This window comes from Chroicocephalus ridibundus, chromosome 5, assembly GCF_963924245.1.
Source record: "Chroicocephalus ridibundus chromosome 5, bChrRid1.1, whole genome shotgun sequence".
In the NCBI taxonomy this organism is placed as follows: Eukaryota; Metazoa; Chordata; class Aves; order Charadriiformes; family Laridae; genus Chroicocephalus; species Chroicocephalus ridibundus.
In genome coordinates this window covers 56,543,795-56,565,019 of record NC_086288.1, presented here as the reverse complement: position 1 = coordinate 56,565,019, position 21,225 = coordinate 56,543,795, and the positions used below count along the sequence as shown (strand labels likewise).

Here is a 21,225-nt window from a genome sequence, read left to right as displayed (position 1 = left end):
TTGTTACGGAGTTCAGTTTATTGGCAGCACCATTAGCACGTTTTTATGGAAGCTCTTTGTTATAAGCAAAACCTCATTAAAATCAATATTTCCTATATATATTGCTGTATTTCTGCTAGTGAGCAATACTGTGACTCATGTTTAATCAGAAAAAATGTCATTAGAGCTTGCATTGCAGGTGTAAACTGAAGCCTGTTTCCTTTGGGAGATAAAACAAATTGTAAAAATGTTCTTCGTATTCTAAATTCATTTTGCAATTTAATGTTTAAAATTCATCTTAGCATTTTATTTCATTGTAGGTAATTTAAGTGATTTTCTAGCATGGACACTGTTGCTAGCCATAGTTGTCATCTTCTCCAGCAGCTACATGAACAGCGCATTCAGGGTCTTCTCTGTGACTGCATGCTGGTGGTAAAAGGTGTCTGCTTCAAAGCACACAAAAATGTATTAGCTGCTTTCAGTCAATATTTCAGGTATGTGATAGAAAATTCTTCTTTTAAAAAAGTGAAGTAAATGCTGTTGGTTGAGGTTTTCTCTGAGAAGGGTATTTTTTTATGGTAGTTGCAGACTAAGTAACTGTTGGAGTGTAAGGGGAAAAGTTGTATTGTTTTTCCAGAGATAAATCTATATCAAGTATTTAATCTGATTAAAAACTGTGGCAATCCTAATTTCTTTTCTAGATATACGTAACTAACTACTTCACTGTTTGAGTTCAGCATTTTCTTGATCCTTTTTTGCTTACTGTGCTTCATATAATGGATTCTGGAGTGGAGCTGTATTCAGTATTTCAGCCTGGAAAGTTAACTGTTTACAGGGAGCATAGTAGAGTACACGAACAGAAACAGATAATATGAATTGTTTCATCAATTATATACTCAAAATAGAATTTGAGTATGTTGGTTACTATTCCATCTCTTATTTAGAACAGATTCTCAGAGAGACAACATCTGTGTTTTAAAGTATACAGGTGGCCCATGAAGCCACATTGCTGTTTTCTTTTTCCTCTGTATAGCCCTCACTGATCCTCCAAATTTTGGGGGATGCTGGATCTCCCAAATTAGTGTTTTATGTTAGTTATAAGTAAGCTGTTAGAGCTGGCAGTTTTTAGACCTTGCTTCTTGGAACATCTCTAAAGCTTGACTACCAATTTTTATGTAAGAAAATTATTTTTGTGTTATGATCAGGGAAAAAAGATGAGTGTGTTTTTTTCCTTTTTCTTTTCTAGTGTTGTAATCCTGATGCTGAAGTGAAATTATGTTCAAAGACTGAATTTTTAAAATAGTTAAAAAGAACTAGGTGTTCAACTCTCACTAAAATTCAATAGGGTATAAGGGACTAATTAGACTCTCACCTGAGATCTGTTCATTATAGTTCTGATTTTAATTTAGATAGTGTGGGCTGGATTTATGAAAGAATTTGGATGTGGGCACCGGCTTCAGAGTAGCATGTAAGTAGGAGGATAGAACAATTTAAGTATGGGGATGCATCTGAAACTCTGCATTTCTAAAGTTTAAGCCTAGACTCTCATTTGCTTAAGATTCAGAGCTCATTGATATTATGCCCACCTTTAAACAAAACCTAATTTGAGAGTTAACCCACGGAGAGGAATCATCAAGTTCAGGACATCATCAAGTTCAGGACATTTCCTAGTGTAGGAAAATAGCTACATAGGACTGACCTGACGCTGTTTATATATCATCGTTTACTGTGTAAGTATCAGGTTAGAGGTGGGGTTTTAGTGGAAGGGTGTGAAGTTACTGACTGAGGCAGAGTACAAACCCACTTAATCTAGGACTGTTTGTGCGTGTGAAGAACTAGAGGTCTGATGCTAAGAAAACTTTACATCAAATAGTAAGAAGTTTGTGACACTTGAAGGATTCAATAACAATTCAGTGGGTATTGCTGGACTGCTGTTGTAGGCTCACATGCCTGTACTTTTCATTATTCTTTTGCTTGGCTCTCATTCAGTAACAGAAAAAATACTTTTTTCTAGATATGAGATGACAGATTGCAAATAATGCCATCATCTTGTTTACTATTACCATCCTCTCACCTACTTGCAGAGAAAGATCTAATAATAAGGTCAATAAGGTTTACTGATAAAGTTTGATCAACAAGCTCAGTTGCCGGAAAAGTTGCCAGTTTAGCTGACTTTGAGGTCTGTCTTCTCCTTTTTGCTAGAAAATTTCTCATGTCCTGCTTTTTTTGGCATGAGGGAAGGAGAAACATCATTCTGAGTCAACCAACTTTTGCAAATAGTCCATAAATGCATCACTGTACCTAATATGTAAAGAACATTGGATAGGAAACCACAAGTAGAGGGTGTGATTTCAAAACATTAAAAAATAGAAAATTAAAGTTATATGAGGGATCATTTGCTTTGACTTATACTTTAAGTGTACTAGTGTGGAACTAATATATGAGAAGTAATTGAGCAGTTTTGAGATGTTCATCTGCAAAAACACAGCAATCTAGATAAGACCACATAGTGTAAATTGTTGCTTTGTACCAAGCAGTCTGTCTGAAGTGTATGTGTACTTTTTTATGAAAGTGTTTGTGAATTATTTGTGTTTGAATATTTGCCTTATTTTACCAGAACCCTTTTCCAGAACTCTTCAGGCCAGAAGAATGATGTTTTTCACTTGGACATTAAAAATGTCGGTGGGATAGGCCAGATCTTGGACTTTATGTACACCTCTCACCTGGATCTTAGCCAGGACAATGTACAAGCTATGTTGGATATTGCACAGTGTCTTCAAGTGCAAAATGTGCTGAACATTTGCCACACCTTTTTAAAATCTTCTGCAGCTGTAGAACAAACTGCCAGCATGCCTTGTAATAGCGTGTTTTCGCTGCAGAATGCTTTGACTGCAGATACTAGCTGTGCCAATGACAGTTATGGAACAAACCTGTTGCATGAATGCTCATCTGACACACAAGCTAATAAAGTCTTGGCTGACCACCATTCTCATGCATCGCAGTCTGTTAATCTTCACACACCCTCAGGTGATGTACAGAAACAACCACAAGACTCCTTAGATGGCAACTGCACAGAGCTTCCATTTAAACAACCAAATTACTATTATAAACTACGCAACTTTTACAGTAAACAGTTCTATAAGCAAAATGCTTGCTCTAATCATGAGAGAGTAGCAGAACAATCCTTTTCTTACAACACGTCTACAGAAATAAACACCGTAGAGAATAATGCTTGTACTGTCAATCACTCTGAGTGTATTCTGGAAACCTCTGACCATTTACCATCAAACTTTCTGGTTCAGTCTGTGAATGAAGCTGCTCCAGACCAAGATGCAGAAAGCACACTTATGCAGCCCACCAAACAGATGCGGCTGAAAAAGGCAATACACCTCAAAAAGTTAAATTTTCTAAGATCTCAGAAATCTGCAGAACAGCCACCTGAGCCTAAAAAAGATGACAGTAGAATAACAGGAGTAATTGAATCTGTAAATGAAAGTAACGTGGACATGACAGATGTTAGAGTTACTGAAGAAAAAGAAACTGAAGATTTAGTGAATTCTGAGAATTTTGAACAAACTGTTGAAATTGAGAAATCTCAACGTCCTTTGGAACAAGAAGGGCAATCACAGACTCTTCAGTCGCAGAGGCAATATACTTGTGACTTATGTGGGAAGGCTTTCAAACATCCAAGCAATTTGGAGCTTCATAAAAGGTCTCATACAGGTACAGTTATCAATAACTTGGTCTGCAGACCAAATATTTCACTCAAAGAGGATGTCTTGTGGTATATCTTGAGTCAGAGATGCTGGTTAAGGGTCTACTTTCAAAAGGTTGTGAGTTGTTTGTTGTTTTGGGTTTTTTTACATGAATAATCATACATGAATAAAGACTGTTAAGACTGACATTAGCTGAGAGTTCTATTAAAGATTTCTCCTTCATATTTGTTTTTTAGAGTTATTTTTCAAAGAACATTGTGTGATATTTCAATGAAAACTTTATTTTTGTCTTGCATTTAGAAGAGGCATTTCTAGTCAGTTTGTCAGATGGCCCAGAAGTCTGAGTCAGATAACAATGAAAAGTGTAAATGGATAGAAGATACTACAGCTGTTCTACATGACCTCAGTTCTCTCTGATCATATATTCATTGTAAGATGTGAGTGATTAAGGCTTGGTTGTCATTTCTTTTTAACCTATATAAATATGCTCTATAAATAATTTATACCTTTTTCCTAGTGTGAACAACTCTCATTGCATTTACCTAGAGAGTAATGATCTTGCAGACAAGTAGACTGCAGACCGAATGGGAATTTTGAATTAATTTGCTTTGTTTTAAAAACTCACAGGTAATATTACTTTTAAACCTAGCACAGATTTATTTCTAATTATCTTTTTATTCTAGTGAAAAACAAGATCCAGTCTTAACTTTGAATTAACTAATTTGTCTGTTCAGTTTAACCACCACGTTCTATTCTATTTCTACAACTTTAAATATGTTTTTTTAAAAGGGTTTTTAAGAATTACCTTAGCTAGTCAAGTAACACCATTGCTTCCAAGTCCTTGAGATGGCATTATTCCTGATTAAGCTGTTGAATGTTTTTTGCCTTTCTTTTTCCCTGTATTAAATCTCTCTCAGTCTTGTCAAATAAAAATCACTTTGCAAATGAGCATACATGTATCGGTACTGTGACAGTAAATATGAATCCCTCTTAGCAGACATTAATTTCTTTGGTTAGTTGATCCTTAGTATTAAGAAATTTTTTTTTTCTGTCTTATTAGTAGAAAAATCTTTCCAGAACCTGGAAATATGAACATTTCGCATTATGTGCCTGAAGTTTTCACTTGGTATCTTTGACTACTTCTGTATGTTCACATTACTTTTTTTTTTTAATTTGGTCTCCTATGAGAGTTGCACATGTCTCTTACCTAGATCTTTTCTCTTTACCTTGTATTTTTTGAATCTATTATCCGATTTTAGCTGACATCATCAGGTATATTTTAATATCTTAGAAATTTCATGAAAATGGGTGATCAGATAGAAGCTAGAGCATCTAGAGAAGTCCCAACTGAGGGAGAGACTCTGAAGTCACTAATATGTGAGTTTGTGCTAGAGAATCTATGTGAGAGAGAGACACCAGCTATGACAAACCTGTTAGAATTTCCCCTTCCTTAAACATCTTAGTCATTGGAAGGAATCTGGATTTTGTGAGTTCTGGTGCCCATCAAACTACTTGTTTTTTTAAGAGTGTGTTGCCCAAGTGATAGACTTAATTATTGTATGTTTCTGAGTCTGATGAATGATTTAAAACATGATGTTCAAAATTTAGTCTACCTCTGCTAATGTATTGTGACTTAAAGGTCAGGGGAGTGGACTGGTTCCTAAGCTTTATGAAGAAAGAGACTATAGCCCCTGATACAAGTGTTTTACAACTTTTCTTCTTTAGACACAACATGGCCAACAAATGCTTACAAGTGTAGGAAATGGGAAGAGAGAAAAAGGGTTGCAGTAGCTTTGCAAGGCTATTTATGTGTTGCAATTAATTTCTTTGTTCTTATTTGAGGTCTGTGTATTTACACGTGTTTCCACTCCACTTAAGCTCTGATAGATGTTGTTTCACATTCCCCAACACTGCCTGATACAAACTAGCTTTACACATTATGTAAGAAAAGTGATCGTAGACTTGGTTTTGTTGCTGCGGATCTTCTCTACTAGTCTGAGTATGCATTGAATTCAGGAATTCCATGCTGCTTTTCATACACTATAGAGCATAAGTTTAACAAATAATAAGCACATCAAAGAAGAGTGGAAAACTGAAGGCAAGAATATGTCTCCATATGCCTGTTTGCTTGTCTGTTATTTTTGGGTCATGTTAATCAGTTTTTAGATATCCAACTAGTGCAAAATGAGTACTTGGAAAATTGCAGTGGATAGCGAGTAGGATGTTAATATAGAAAGGATCTGTAGCTGAAGGTACAGGGCACATCTGTATCACTAATACTCGTAGTTAAGTAATGGAAGCGTATGCTAAAAGCCATTTCCATTTATCTGCCACTTCAGAAAGCATAGCAAATTGCTAGCTAATGAATTTTATTTAAAAACATTAATTTTCTAGAACTGAGCAAAAGGGTTAGCAAGCGTTTAGGTATTACAGCACTTACTGATAGTCCTCCAAATCTGGTTGTGCTGAAGAGCAATGGCAAGCCAGTGTTTAACCCATAGATGACAAGTCTTTTGATGTAAGTGCTGTGGAGGCCTCGTTGTCGAGAAAAAGCACATGTGAAATTCTCTGTCCCTGAACACTAGGGAACTGCTAAAGAATTTACAGGTTAACATGGTTGCATTGGTGAGTTGTCTATGTGAAGGACAGGCATACTGTGTTCAACACAAGTCATTGTATTGGGTTTTCTAGCAGTTTTGATTGTATTGCTAGAGGATATTTAAAGGAATCCCTAAATAGAGCTTATTGCATTGACTTTAAGATTGATTTGGACTTGTCTGAATGTTATAATTTTATCATTTGTTTTTTATTAGATTGGCCTGTCTGAAAAAAAGGAAGTAGATATATCTCTCTCATATGGTTCTTACCTATCCAGTAACATCCAGTGTTTTGGTTTTTTTGAAAAATATTTTCAGGAAACATCTCACACCCCCCTACCCTCCACCCCCATGGAAAGAACTCTTGGCAGGATGGAAAACAACAGGAGCAGAGTTACACTTTCATGTAATACACTGTTGATCCTCAACCTTTTTATTCTGAGCTTTGCTTGAGCAAATTGACAGCCTTCCATGCTTTAGTGGGTTCCGCTCCTCACCTTTGTGATCTCTTCAGGAATATTGCTTCTGCCTCTGTGCCTTTCTTCTCTGGAGCTGACACACCACTGCTTTGATCCCACTACTGTATACTTTATCTTCATGTCTTCTTGCAGAGTGTTGAACAAGAAGGATGCAACAGAAGATAGAAAACATAAGGCAGTCCAAGAGTTCAAAAGTCAAGTTCCCTGGATGTTTTTTTAAGCATTGTCTTTTAATTGTAGTTCAGTATCTGTCTTCCCATTTCATGTAGACAGCAGTATGATTTCTTGTTTGCCTTCTCTTGAGGTTCCAGATATGGTCTCACCAGTGATAGGCAGAGAAGAATCATCTTCAGATTACTATCTGCACTCTTACTAATACACCCTAGGAAGCAATTAGCCTCACTTTACCTTAGGGATGTTACAACACTATGAGTAATTCAGTATTTCTGCTAGAATTCATTCTTGGAATAGGCTACTTGGTATGCCTGGTGGTTTGGAGTTTTATGCAGGTGTAGAATTGTTCTCCAAAACCTAATTTGATGTTTCTTGTCAAACAAAACTTTTTTGTTTTATCTTTACCATGGAGGGAAAAACCCCTGCAACTCTTTGCACACCAGTGAGTACAGTTATAATGAGGCTGCATGCAGCCTACAACAACAGTTTTGAGAAATTTGAGCCTCCAGTTACCTCCCTCCCCCTCTAATTATTTCAGGGTGTATTTCTGTTCAGAGAATTGTCTTTGTGTCAACAGTAATTTTCTTTTTTTTTTTTGTGTAGGTAGTTTCTGCAGAAATTGCTACTATTGTTTTTATCCTCCATTTCAAAAATCTTGATGGTTTTAGAGTTGTCAGAAGTCTTCCCAGTTGCCACAGATCTGGCTCCCTGTTGGTTTCATTTATATTTGGGTTGTCGGTACCATAGTTCTTAGTGTTTTGCAAATTTAGAGCCATAATGAAATCAAGCCTCGGTTGAGGCTCAGTTTACTTATTGGTTTCTTAATTTTTTTCTTTAATTGAATAAAAGCTTTCTTGAAACTGCTGAAAGATTTCGATTCTTCATTAAGTAGAAAAAGTAGATATAACCTCAAGTTATCAGACTAACTGCAAGATTGCTATCTGTGAAGCCACATAACGGTGTATGTTTACTCTGTGCTTTAAGATCTAAGAGAGCTGCATTTAGTCCTTGATCCTAAAATACGTTGAAAGTACATCACCTGTATTTGGCATCAGGGAAGGAAAATGGAACATCAACACCTGGATGTTGTAGATGTTGCTTGTAACACTTCCAAGGATGGAGGAGGAATACTGATCTAGAGAATACTTGCTGGAAGAGAAGGCTAAAAATAGTCAAGAGGTGTTCTGTAAAATCAGGAAAATTATAATTTAAAAAGTAAATAAAAATATTTAGGCAGATTTTGAATCAGCACCAAGATGAAACATAGTGCAAGGTCTCTTTTTCCTTCTGGAAATATCTGCATTCAAAATCACAAGGATTTACACTAATTTTGCTTCCCTGTACCTGTGGGCCAGATTATATATGTCCTTTCAGTGTACAGTTAGACTCATGAAAATACCATTAGAAGTCTGACTGTCATTGAGTTCAGTGGTATTTGAGCATTATTATTGTTTTTAAAATACCAGAGGATGCACAGAGATTTTTATCAACAGTGTACAAACTAGGAAACCAAGAACTAAGCAGGAAAAAAAATACCTTTAAAGAATAATGCAGAGGAGAGAAAGTGATTAGAAAAAAGATATTTGTGCCAAATTGACAGCTAGAGAATTGAAGTATTGTGCAGTTACATTCTAGATTAAGAATAAAGATATTTTGAAAAGCTAAAATGGGCTGCACTAGTTTTGTACTAAAGCTGCTCATATATTTTTACATATTTTACCACTTTTATACGTATAAATTTAGAATTTTGGAGGAAAATACATGGGTTACTTATCAGATACTCTTATATAGGATGAGAATTTGAAGGAAAATATATATCTGAAAAAGCAGATTCCTTCCAAATTAGCTTCTCTGCATTTCTTACTCTTTTTAAGAACGGGCCTTTGTGTGTACAAGTGGAAGAACTGGTGCACTTCCCGTAGTTGCTGCTGTTGTTGTAGGACCTTGTTATCTTCTGTTTTTCCTGGACGTATCGTACCCCTTTCATTTGGAAAAAATAAAAAAAAATAAAATTACAAAACACTCCTATTCATATCAAAACTCTTCCACTTACTTGTTTTAAAACTACTCTGTGTCTGAGTAAGGCTGCCTTACAAACTTAATGGTAAATGCTGTACTTTCCTCTTGAATTTCCTCTTAAATATATGGGTAAGTGTCCTTTTGGGGATATTTTTACTCTTACATATTTTAAAAGGAAACGTACCAAATTAAAACATTTGTATTTTGTCGCAACTATTAGAAGTTCTATGTTCTGTTTCTTCTCCTTTTAGGTGAGAAACCTTTTGAATGTAACATTTGTGGGAAACACTTCTCACAGGTGGGAATATTTTATATTATGGTACTTGAATTGAAAATTAAATGCATCTATGTGTTGATTCTAAAAATAAACTTAGTTTTAAGTCTATAAATTAGATATTTTTTGTTCAGAGAGAGACTTGACTTTAGGGATAGAATATTAAAATGTCTTATTTGAAAATAATGTTAAATGTTTTATATTTATTTGATATGTTTTGTACCTTTGATTCTGTCTGCTCTCAGTAGATGTGTTATGTATTTTATCTTCAAATGAATGTTTTAACTATACACAGCCACAACTATATTTGAAATTCAGAGAATGTTCACTCTCAGGCTGTGCTTTTGCCTTATGCTTAGGGATATGTCGTGAATAGTATTTTTACAGTGCCTGAAAAAAATACAGGTTAGAATTTTATATAATGTTGTATTCACAATACTGTTTCGTCTTCCTAAATGGCACAAATTATTAAGCAGATTTTTTTGGAGTCAGTTTCTTTCTCTGAAGAACAGCAGCACAATCTGTCTGAAGTGACAAAACTCAGCTATGATTTAAAAAAAACAGTCCTGTGAAATACCCTACCTACGTATGGGGCCTAAGCTTTAACTGTCTTAATTTGCCCTCCAATGCTTGCTTAATCTTCTGGGTGCAACAGTTCATTTGCATTTCTACAAATTTGGTGCCTAGTTGTCTCACGTTTCCAAAACGTCTTTTTCTTTTCTATTTTCTTGGTTAGAATATGTGCACCTAATTACAGGAGACAATAGACAGGTGCATAATTTTATACTAAGATTAAATAATAATTATCATTGAATAACTTGTGTCCTCCTTATGGTTTAAGGATTAGAATTATGAGGTCTTTGTCTATCCACCTACCAGTGCTTGTTCTTCTCTTGCTCCAGTTTTGTCCACCCAGTGGGACTTCCTTGACCCATGAATCTCATGCAGTTGCATCCTCCACTGTTGCTAAATATAACACTGCATCCAGTGAGCAATACTGTTTCATCATGCTTATCAAGCCATTTTAACAGAACTGGGTTTGCTGAATAGGCAAAGAAAGTAGAAAGTGCATTTTCATTCATTTTGATGGCTGAACTTGTAGTTATTAAAAGAAAAAAGTGAATATTTCCAAATTCCGTTAACAGTACTTTTGGCAAACGGAGTGATATTCTGTACCACTACTGTGGGGGAAGAGGGAATAAAAAATCTTCACATATTCAGAGCGTATGACAGGCATGACAGACTCCTCATGCAACATGCATTGCTCCTCTTCAATAAAAACAAACAAAAGCCCCATCAAAACTGGAAATTTCTGCCTTTTAATTAAACACTCTCAAACGGCTTCCTTCCCTTCCTCTCCCCCCCCCATTACCTGACTTGCCTGAAGGTGTAGGTAGATACATATTGATGGACAATACCTACATGTCCAGAATATAAGCCATAGCATTCAGCTTGTGTGCTGAAGGGAACTTGAATACTTCTCTTGAATTGTGCAAATAAGTAAGACTCCACCTACCAGACAGTAAGATGCAAGGATAATTGCAATCTACTTTTTGCTTAAAAGGCCATCTCCGATCTTACTCTTGATCTTCTCAGCCTGCAGGCACAGAAATAGTAATGCTTTTCTTATTTAAGCCTTCGTGTTCTTGTGCTTTTGAGACAGTGCAGTTGTTGCGTCTGATAGTACGTCTGCTCCTGCTGCATATAACTGATGTTCCATGTTCTGGAATGTGAAACAGAAAATGAAGAAAGCAGGGAAAACTGGCATAGGAACGCATAGTCTGGAACAAATAACCATAAATGTCTTTGATTTTTGGAGAAAAAGGTTCCTTTTGTACTTCCAAGCCTGCATCTTCCCTTACTACTAGTACACAGCCTGTTGCTATGTGGTCCTTCTCTGGCTGGTGGTCCAGGATATCATGTTTTACCTCCTGACTACCTGCTTTTGCAGAGCTTCTTTTCGGGGACCATATGCATTACTTCCTTCACTTTAGAAGCATGCCAGATACAAATGGACTAAGTCTTGCATATTTCTCTAGTCTCCGAGTGTGAGGAGTGGCATGCAACCAGTATCAGTAAGAGAATTCTTCTGAGCACTTTTTTTTCTTTCACTGAAATGCTAACAAAGTCCTCTGATGCTTTTTCATTGGTATGCCATATTATGCCTTAACCAACAGGTGGTTGTATACCAACTTAAAAGCTTAGGAAGAATACAAGTTACTGATGGTTTTGCCTTTTTCTGTCTCAGCGTAGTTAATAACAAGCTTTTGCCCTCATTAGGAGGAAATGACATAGGCTTGTAATGAAGAAATGGATCTACTTGCTAAATGTTTTAATTCTGGCTAAAAATACTTGTAAGGGAACTATTTCAGAATAAGTGTTGCACTTCAAATTCACCCTCTGTCTTTATCCAGAATAACTTTCAAATGCCTATGATATGGTTTGATTTGGTTTGTGATGTGGATAGAGGTAAAGGTTTTGACTTTCCTATGTTTCTCTCAAATGTACCTGTGCATAAAATCCCTTGTCTTTGCAAAGCATAAATTGCCTCATGGAGAAGTCAGTTTAGTTTTCTCCTTCATCAGAAATAGGTGTCTAATGCGTCTCTTTGAATGGATTTCAGTATTATAAAGTCTGGGCTGAGAGAACAGTGCTTCAGCCATGCTGATGTCTGAAAAACTTCAGAGGAGTTAAAGCGCTGTCAGGGTTCAAACAGTGATCCATTTAATATTGTCCCCTGTATCTGTTTGTGTGTCTCCAATACGTTAGGTCTGGTATATTATAAGCTCTGATTACAGTGATTGATCATCGTAGGTAATTTATTATCTAAAGGAGCTGGAAGAAATTACTGACAGGTCTTATTTTTGTTGTCTCACTTTGACTAAGGAGGACATGATAATCTTTGCATCCCCAGTTTTCTTTCCTAATTGAAAGGACTTAATGTTCCTTTAGTGTACTTGGATAAAACCAGGCAGTTGTCCATCAAAGAGAATGGAAGGGTTAAAAACTGACCATGGAAGTATGCACAGTGTATGGAATATCCGCAGCTCTTCTATCCGGACTAGCTGTATCTTGTGCTTTGAGAACAGGACTCTCAGTGGATTAGCCATTCAGAAGCAGCAGTGGCTTTAAGAAAATAAAATTAAATTAAAAAAAAGTTGGAATGAGTAAGATGGTTTTGTCTAGTCATTATCTGGTTTGCCCGGTAGACTAGCGTGATTTTTAAAGGATTGGGAGAGGAAAGATACATGATAAAAATTAGTTGCCGGTAATACCATTTGTTCATTTCTGTACTTGCTATTCCATTTTCTTTTGATATGAGTAAATATTTATAGGTTTGGAGCACTTCGCTCTGAGTATTTTATGTTTTGAAAAATGTTTACTCTGTTCTTTTCTTTTTAACCTCCTGGTAGGTGAAATCAGACATCCTGATGTAACAATATTTTATTTGTAGGACAGGGAAAATGAGACTAACATGAACCATATTACTAGTAAGTTTTCTTCTTCACTGCAATCTAGGTCATGTAATTTTAATTTATAATTGGATCTGTTTTCAACTATAGGTCTTCCTTTTTCCATAGCATTTGATTCCAGTCTTTTTTTTTTCCTGTTCTTGTCAATGTATAATTACATACGTAAGCAATTTGATCTTAAAGTACTTGGTAGTCTGTCTTTACTAGATAAGAATGCTTGAGTTCCTACATACTTTGTAGTCTTCACTGCCTTAGAATTAGGAATAAAAAGCCAGTCTCATAGTTCCTGTCATTGTGTTTTTGTCTGTATACAGCAACAGGCTAGCTGAATTTAAATGTTTAAATTACTGTCCCTTCAGGCAGGTAATCTCCAGACACATTTACGTCGACATTCTGGTGAAAAGCCATACATTTGTGAAATCTGTGGGAAAAGGTGAGTAGAATTGTTCATCTTGGTAAAGCTAACATGATAAAACTTGTTCATATTTTCTTTAATCTTCCTGATAAACTAAGGGCCAAGAGCTAAGGCAGCATGCAGCTCAATTTTGTTTAAAAGACATTAGGTTTGTTTTGTGTATTGATGGGATAAAAATACATAAATGTCTGCCAGTGTCTTGTTGCAAGTCTCAATACTGAGATAAACACGTCACCACATATATAGTCCGTGGTCTTCCTTAAGTTTTTATATATTGGTACCTTTAGGTAAGCTTATACTATTGTGTGTATTTTGAACAGCGTGAGTCACAGTAAACCATGTGGTTTTGTACCTTTCCCTTACATTTTTTTTTTCAGTATTTGGTCATATAATTTTTGTTACATTTTATGGAAATTAAGAAGTATGGGAAACTTGATGAATTTAAGGAAAGCATTAAATATTTCTGCCTTCTGCTAGCAGGTGACAGAAAGCACACTAGTTTAGGAGTAGCATTTGTACTTAAACTAAGTTAAATGCAGAATGAACTAATAACATTAATGGTGAAAAGGTTTTTTGGGGGTTCACGTTCTAGCATAAATTTAATTAGACATTGCCAGCTTCAAAATGTTTTTCTTAAATGCATCCATTTAGGTATCTGTGGTTTTGATTTTAATCTTTATTCAGAATATCAGGCATTCATTATAGTTGACTTCCACGTGATGCTCAGTTTAGGAGAATAAGGGGCTTATAAGGACAGTAATTGGATTTCTGTATTCTGTTACAGATTTGCTGCTTCTGGTGATGTTCAGCGTCATATTATTATTCATTCTGGAGAAAAGCCTCATTTGTGTGATATCTGTGGCAGAGGTATGTAAGAACCAAAGTTTCTGCCTCTGAGGTTTTTTTGACTGAAATGTGAGGAGTCATTTTAATCTCAGTGTCCGTCATATTTTTCTAGGATTCAGTAACTTTAGTAATTTAAAGGAGCACAAAAAGACCCATACAGCAGATAAAGTATTCACCTGTGATGAATGTGGGAAGTCATTCAACATGCAACGAAAATTAGTAAAGCACAGAATTAGGCATACCGGAGAGAGACCATACAGCTGTTCAGCATGTGGTAAGATTTACTGTGCATAAGCTTGGTTGTGTCTTTGCTTTTTAAATGATAGGTAAAAGTTCTTCTGTCAGCAGAATAACAATTAACCTGTCTTACATACTTCATAGTCTTCCATTTTATGTATAAACTCCTTTAGCTGCTGCAAATAAGTTCAGAAGTGAATTTCAGTTGAAGAATAGAGAAAGGAAATAAGAGGAATCAACATTAGACGTGTACGTGTTTGCTAGCGAAGTACTAATACTAGCTGCTTCAAAAATTGATTTATTTTCAGTATAGTTCTTTCTGATGAAAAGATAGGTTTAGCATCACTTGGCTATCGGTGGAATCTTTTTTTTTTCTTTCTTTTTTATTTTTGCAGTTGAATATTGTTTGGATTTAACTGCATTCAACCACAGAGCTTGATAATAACCTTTTGCTGCTTTGCTTCAACCTCTGGAATAAAATCAAAACTTGATCAATGCTTCATACCAGAGAACACCTCATTTTCACAATCTGCTAGATAGGTCTTACTTCCAGGTGGCCTGAAAATGGCTCTTTGATCAATGATTCATCCTTGTATAACATAGTTCTCAGAAATTGCATTGTCTATCCTTAGCTCCTATGTTACTTAGCATCCAGCATGCTACTTACTTTTCTGCCCTTAAGTGCTATTTTGCTATAATTTCATTCATGTTCTGAGGAATCAGCTTTGGATGAGGGTAGCTCCATATAAGAATGTCCAGCTGCAGTATGTTTTATTTGTAATGTCTTGAGGCACAAGAAAAGCTAATTTTATCAGGAACTTTTCCATCATAAGGAGGAAATACAGATATGCAGGATATGAAAGTATAAACAAACAGTTGTGTAGCTGTCATTACAATAGGCTTGTTTTCATCTTGTCTTGTAGCGATCTTTTGATTATTTTTCATTTTAGCCATCTTGTACTGAGAAGGCAAAATTGTGCAAAGAGGATCTGATCAAGCATTAAGAAATCATTCACATCATGCAAAAAATCCACATGTATTAGTCCAGTAATTTGTAATGTTACTGTTACTGCTTAATGGCTTCTCTGAAGAGAAATCTGGTCAGTAGAACGAAAAGTATGATGCTGGAAATTGAGACTGCAGTTTTACTAGGATTTCAGATAATACAGATTTTAGTTGGTATCCCTCCACACAAAATAAAATAATCTTTAACCTAGGTAAAATGAGATAAAATCACAAATAGGTACCGGCTTATTTCTGCTATCCTAAAGAATGTAGAGATGTCTCAATCATGTAACAATTCTGGAAATTAATGCTCTATTGTTCTGCTTGTTCTTATACACTTTGCTGTGGTTCAGCCTCAGACACTTTTTTCTTTGTAATATGGTAATTGAGTTTATTTGAGCCTGTGGTTCTGAAAATAGGCAAACAGTCGAATATTTTATTGTATTCTAATATTTACAGCAATAAAAAATTACAGTTTCGACACATTCTCTGGCTAGAATATAAAACATAGACTGCTGCATTACATTAGCTCAAAGTTAACAAAAACCCTAACTTTGTCAGCACTTTAAGAATAGTTTCTTGGTAATGAACATGCCATTACTTTCTATGATGCAGTTCTCACTGGAAGAATATATTTAGAAGCCTATCAGCATACTGTTTTTCCAGACAGACAATTAAAATTATTTTAAAATTTTTTTTCCTCCATGAAGATTGATAAAAACTGAGAACATCAACAGCTTTCAATGACTAATGGATATTCCCATCTCTGGAGACAAAAACTAATGCACTGGGAAACACAAGTTAGAAAATCAGATCAAGAAGAAGAAACAAGTCATTGAATTGTAAAAATAGATGGAACCTGTTTGAACCTGTTCTAGATAAACAAAGTATTGGGACATACCATACCTTATCACTTGGTATTTTCCCTAATTAAAACATGTTTATGCACTTCTGTTAAAGACAAAATCTTAATCTATCACTTCTGTCTTGTAGGGAAGTGTTTTGCAGGCTCTGGTGACCTGCGTAGACATGTGAGGACTCATACAGGAGAAAAACCCTATACCTGTGAAACTTGTAACAAATGCTTCACTCGCTCTGCTGTTCTACGGCGGCACAAGAAAATGCATTGTAAAGCCCCTGATGAAGGTCCAAATGCACTAGATGAATTTACTCAAGGGATTGAAACTTCTGACCTTGACAAATCTCAGAGTTCTGACTCTTTTGGCCAAGAAATGTCTGTTACGTTGTTACCAGTGTCTGTTAAATTTCCCATTCGTCCAACTGCAAATTCAACTGAATTTGATAGTTCTGCAGATTCTTACTGTAAGTTGCGATCAATGATTCAACACCATGACTCAGCAAACCAACAGAAACTGAACATGGATTCTGCTAAACTCCCAAAAGCGCAGACACAGCAAACTCCACCACCACCACCATATGCTTATGCCGATGCAGATGTATCTTCTGCAGAAGAACCCCTACAGTCTGATAATATTCCCATGCTTCGTTCCTCTATGGTTAGCTTGGACAGTCATTGTAATGATCCACTAGGCAGTCGAACATCATCTGCTGCATACAAGAATAATGAAGGACCATTCTTCTCCAGCATGACCCTCTGGGGTTTAGCTATGAAGACCTTGCAGAACGAAAGCGAATTGGAACAGTGAGGGCTCAGGTGACTGTATCAAAACTTCTTAGAGGCATTTCATGCTAAAGTGACTGTGATTGCACTGCAGCATAGAGATCAGAGCTAGTTTTTAAGCCAGCTAGCTTGGTAGAAATCAAGATACGCATGCCCAGAACCCAGTGTAGGCTGCCTTTACACTGCTTCTCAGCAAAGTTCAGATCTAGTTTTGAGGACCTTTGTTGTTCTGTGACTGCACTGTGTAGCTCATGTGTTGCCAGGATTTACTAAAATTTACCATTTACTAAGTTTGCCATTTACCTTGGTATTTTTTACCTGATAAGGGAGGAAAGGAGAGCCCAATGTCTAATTTCATGATATGGGTGCAGTTCAAGTATGGGTCATCAGACTTGTGTAAGGGTGTAGATATGAAAAGAGGAAAATATTTAACAAATTCCTAGTGAACCTGAGTTTCAGTAGTGGCTTTCTTACCAGTAGGATCATTGGTTTACATGACTTGAATATTGTGATATTAAATTTCAATGTTAAATACTGGACAATATTTGTGATAGTGCAAAGTAACTGTATATCTAGAAACTTTATTTTTTTACAATAAAAGCTTTTTTTAGTATTTTATAAACTATTTTGCACAGCAGATTGTTTGTACAATGAAGACCAAGATCAGGAAATGTAAATAAAGGGAAGTTGTTTTACATTGTATCTTAATTGCTCAATGCATTTCATCTTTTTATGAAAGATTTTCAATAACATCCATCTATTCCAGGTATCTTTTCAATGCTAATGGGGATACCACTGCAAGAAGAGCTGCACTATAAAATAAGTGCAATCAATACACCAGTAGATTGTCTTTGCATTTCAGTGAATTAGTGTAAACTATTGGCTAATTAATGGAATGAATAGACTCTTACAGGATAGAAACTTTGCTTAGAGGCCTTTTTCTGCTTTGGTGCTTTGAATGGTTGTATTAATTTGCAGTATAGATTCTGTTGCTGCATTTCAAACTGCCTGCTACAGTCACAAGTTCTACTGGCCTAACTTTTTCCAACCCATCAAAAAGCTTCAGTAGTGTGTTGTCAAGGTTTCTGCTAAAACATTCCTGAAAATACACTTGTACTAACCTTTTTCTGAAGTTCATTCACAGGCTGGGAAGTCTGTTTGAAGTACATGCTACTTATTTCCTATAAGGAGTCTCAATGGTCACTGCTAGCAAGACAGCTGTGAGTACTGGTATCTGTAGTATTATATGATAAGACTGCAAGACTTCAGTTGCACTTGCATGAAAAATAGGCCAAAATTTATTTGGGACTACAAAACCATATAAAACCCCCAAACACCTGATTACATAAATTTTTTTGTTGTGAAAAGAAGCCGTTTGTAGGCCAAGAAGTTGATTTCAGTGTTTTGCAACGGTTAACAAATTCTGGTATCACTGCTATCTTAGTGACACTGTAGTTGCTCTGCTGAAAAATTCGTGTTTGTGTAAAACTAATAGCTGGAACTATCTATCAATTTATATGTAATGTCACATTTTCTTGGTGTTAGAAAATACATTGTCATTTGTAGCCCACTAAAGCACAAATGTTCAAATCTATTGTAATTAAGCTAGTTCTTGGTAGAACAAGAATTAGTTTTGCTAGAATAGGATTGTAGACCAGAGGTGACATAGTCCACTGCCTGCATTCTGTGGAATTTCAGAGACTGGAAAATATAGTATTTTTCATATTTTTAAAGTGCTTATAACTTTTTCGCCCCAGGAATTCAAACCTAGCTGTTCAGTTTCTTATTGTGTTAATGCCATGCATTGCAATTTGTGGCTTCCCCTTCCTTTACAGGGCCCTGCACCTCCCTGTTTTTTAACTGCTTTCAACCTGGGTTGAAATGAGAAGGATAATATTGCTGGCCAGAGCTTACCACTCCTTAAAACAAAAAGGGCAGAAAACCTTTTTTTCGCTACATTAACAGACCAGTTAAAAAAAAAAAAAAGAAAAAACAAAAAAAACAAAAAAGAAACCCAAACAGATGCACTGAAGAGAAAATTGGGATTTTTATTTTTTTTTTTCACCTTTTGGTGCCTAATTTTAAAAGTATCATGTAGGCTAGCAGATCATAGTCCCACATAGGATTAAGCAGGCAACACTTTGTACATTTGAACCCTTACCTCTTTTGTCATTCATTTTCTTTTACATGATTTGCTGGTGAACACTGCAGATCTTTGTGGAAATCCTCCACATGCTACTCAACAACCCATGCATTATGGTTCTGTCCCTGACCGTGTGTGCTCATGCTCGCTCTCACTCTGCTATCCTTGCACTAGCACCTAAGGCAAAATGTGGGTATCTGCCAGTCACTAGCTCTGTAGCTTTCCCCTTGTCAGAAAGTATTTTTAGATATACTTAACCCAAGAGAAAATAGACATTTGATTCTGTTCCCACGAGGATTCTGTTGCTTGGAGAGGACAAATCTGCAATTTGTGAACCTCCTAACTTTTTAGTTGCCTCTGGTTCTGCAATGGTTTTGCTTTCTCCGTTGTGTTTTGGTGCAGTCGGTACAGCATAGGTTTAAAACAGACCATGCTGCAACCTTTGTGCTCTGCTAACAGGGTATTGGAGGTTTGTATTCTTTATTTTGGTGGAATGTGTTATTGCTGAAGACTCTTAAGGTAAAAATGGCATCTTGAGATGCTTGTAAGCATATCGATTAAATTACTAGGTACCAACTGCTTTGTGCCCAGCGGACAGCCATGTTGCACAAAGGATAATTTCTCTTGCTTGGCAGTGTTTCTGTCAGAGTGTTTCACACCAAAAACATGCAGGTTCTCAAACCTGCTACCAGACTGTGAATACTGTTTGCAGTTTGGGGAGTTTGATAAAACGCCTTGCTGCAATGTGGCATCTTTGAGAAGGAAGTAGAAAGAACACTGGTAGGAGCAAACAGTCCATCTGAGTTTGTGCAGCTGGAACCAGAAAAAGCAAGAGTTGCAGACTGGGCAGGAGCACAAAGAACTGTTATTGCTTGCTGGCTTGAAGGAAAAGCTGAGGAAGAGAGAAAACTCAAAAGATGGGTAGATAGATGGAGTCAGATGGAAGAGAATGAAATTTTGTATGGAGTAAGAACTTTTGGATTAAGAAGCCCCATCCCTGCAGCCACTTCGCAGTGAGAATATCACTGCCTGACTGCAAGATGTATTTTGCTTTTTTGTTTCCAAAAATCAAATATAGTATGTCATGTCAATTTAGCACTGCCACGTGCTTTTTCCAGTGAGACTTCTGTAGAAAATTGCCTCGCAAGAGGATCTTCTGTATCCAAGGATTTCCTATGTCAACTTGTAGGCCCATAATGAAGAGGATGTTTGAGGGGGAATAGCAAATATGGTCTGGTGGTCCTAATACTGCCATAAAGCTGGCGCAGTTGGAAAACAGCAGTTACCCTGTGACTTTGAAGAACAGGTGGAAACCATGACATAATTATTGAGCCAATAGTATTTCACAAGCAGCAGACGCCCAGCCATCGCTATTGCTCATAAATATCCATAGCTAGCGTGCTGAGGGGTATGAATAAGCATCAGTCAATTGGCTAGTAGTAGGCACTGCTGAAGTGCCATTATAATCGATGTAAATGGCGTGCTATTTAAAAAAAAAGAAGTTAGCCAACCTGGCATAGTAAAATCGAAGGATTGCTGATAGTTATTTATTGGAATAGCTATTCTGCAGTTCAGAGCTGCTGTTCTTCAGTTCGTCTTGCAAACTTAAATCACTTTTGTTTCTAGAAGATGTAGGTGACTGCTCAGGGCTGAGTTTGGGTTTGTTCAGTGCAGAGAGATCTCTGTCATTTGACTCCTGCACAATATAAAAAAAATAATCAAATGATAGTAGCTTTTAAACTTTTGAAGGAATTACTGTGGTTTTTGGATTATTGAAGTGCATTAAACCTATACAAAATGTAACCTGCTATTTTTATGTGGATATGTTTTCTGTGTGTACACAGGAAAATGATACATCCTATAATTAAGTCTAAGTTCAAATAACTCCCCCTCCAAAAAAAAAATCCTCTGCTTGAGACTTGTGATCTGGTTTAGTTAGAACTGAAAATAAGTGGTTTAAGGAAGGCGAACTTTACTAGGAAGGACTTGCCACGTGTTTATTACTTGTTGCCATTGGGCACGTATAGTGGTTTTGTGGTCTGAGACTTTATCTGCATTCTCTCGTACTCTTTTTAGGCCCACTAGAAGTTTCACAGTTTCTTGAATTCAGAGACTGGGCTTTAGAACAGAGCACTTGTGCTTTGTTTCCATGGCTTCTTCAGCAAATCCAAATAGGCTTAAACTCCTGTTGATAATTTTATAGGGAAGTAATTGCTACACATGAAG

The 21,225-nt window shown here is 36.3% G+C and overlaps 1 protein-coding gene across 4 annotated transcripts in view; it reads left to right on the top strand.

Annotated features, from left to right (window-relative positions):
* Positions 1-21,225, top strand: part of ZBTB49 (zinc finger and BTB domain containing 49) — a 38,085-nt gene that overhangs the window by 1,350 nt on the left and 15,510 nt on the right. For all 4 annotated transcript variants that reach the window (XM_063337359.1, XM_063337358.1, XM_063337357.1 and 1 more), the window contains exons 2-8: positions 300-473; positions 2,597-3,702; positions 9,216-9,262; positions 13,071-13,144; positions 13,911-13,993; positions 14,085-14,246; positions 16,208-18,076. In XM_063337359.1, the coding sequence (XP_063193429.1) occupies positions 322-473; positions 2,597-3,702; positions 9,216-9,262; positions 13,071-13,144; positions 13,911-13,993; positions 14,085-14,246; positions 16,208-16,881 (2,298 nt within the window). In that variant the 5' untranslated portion in view covers positions 300-321 and the 3' untranslated portion in view covers positions 16,882-18,076. The remainder of the gene's footprint in view (positions 1-299; positions 474-2,596; positions 3,703-9,215; positions 9,263-13,070; positions 13,145-13,910; positions 13,994-14,084; positions 14,247-16,207; positions 18,077-21,225) is intronic.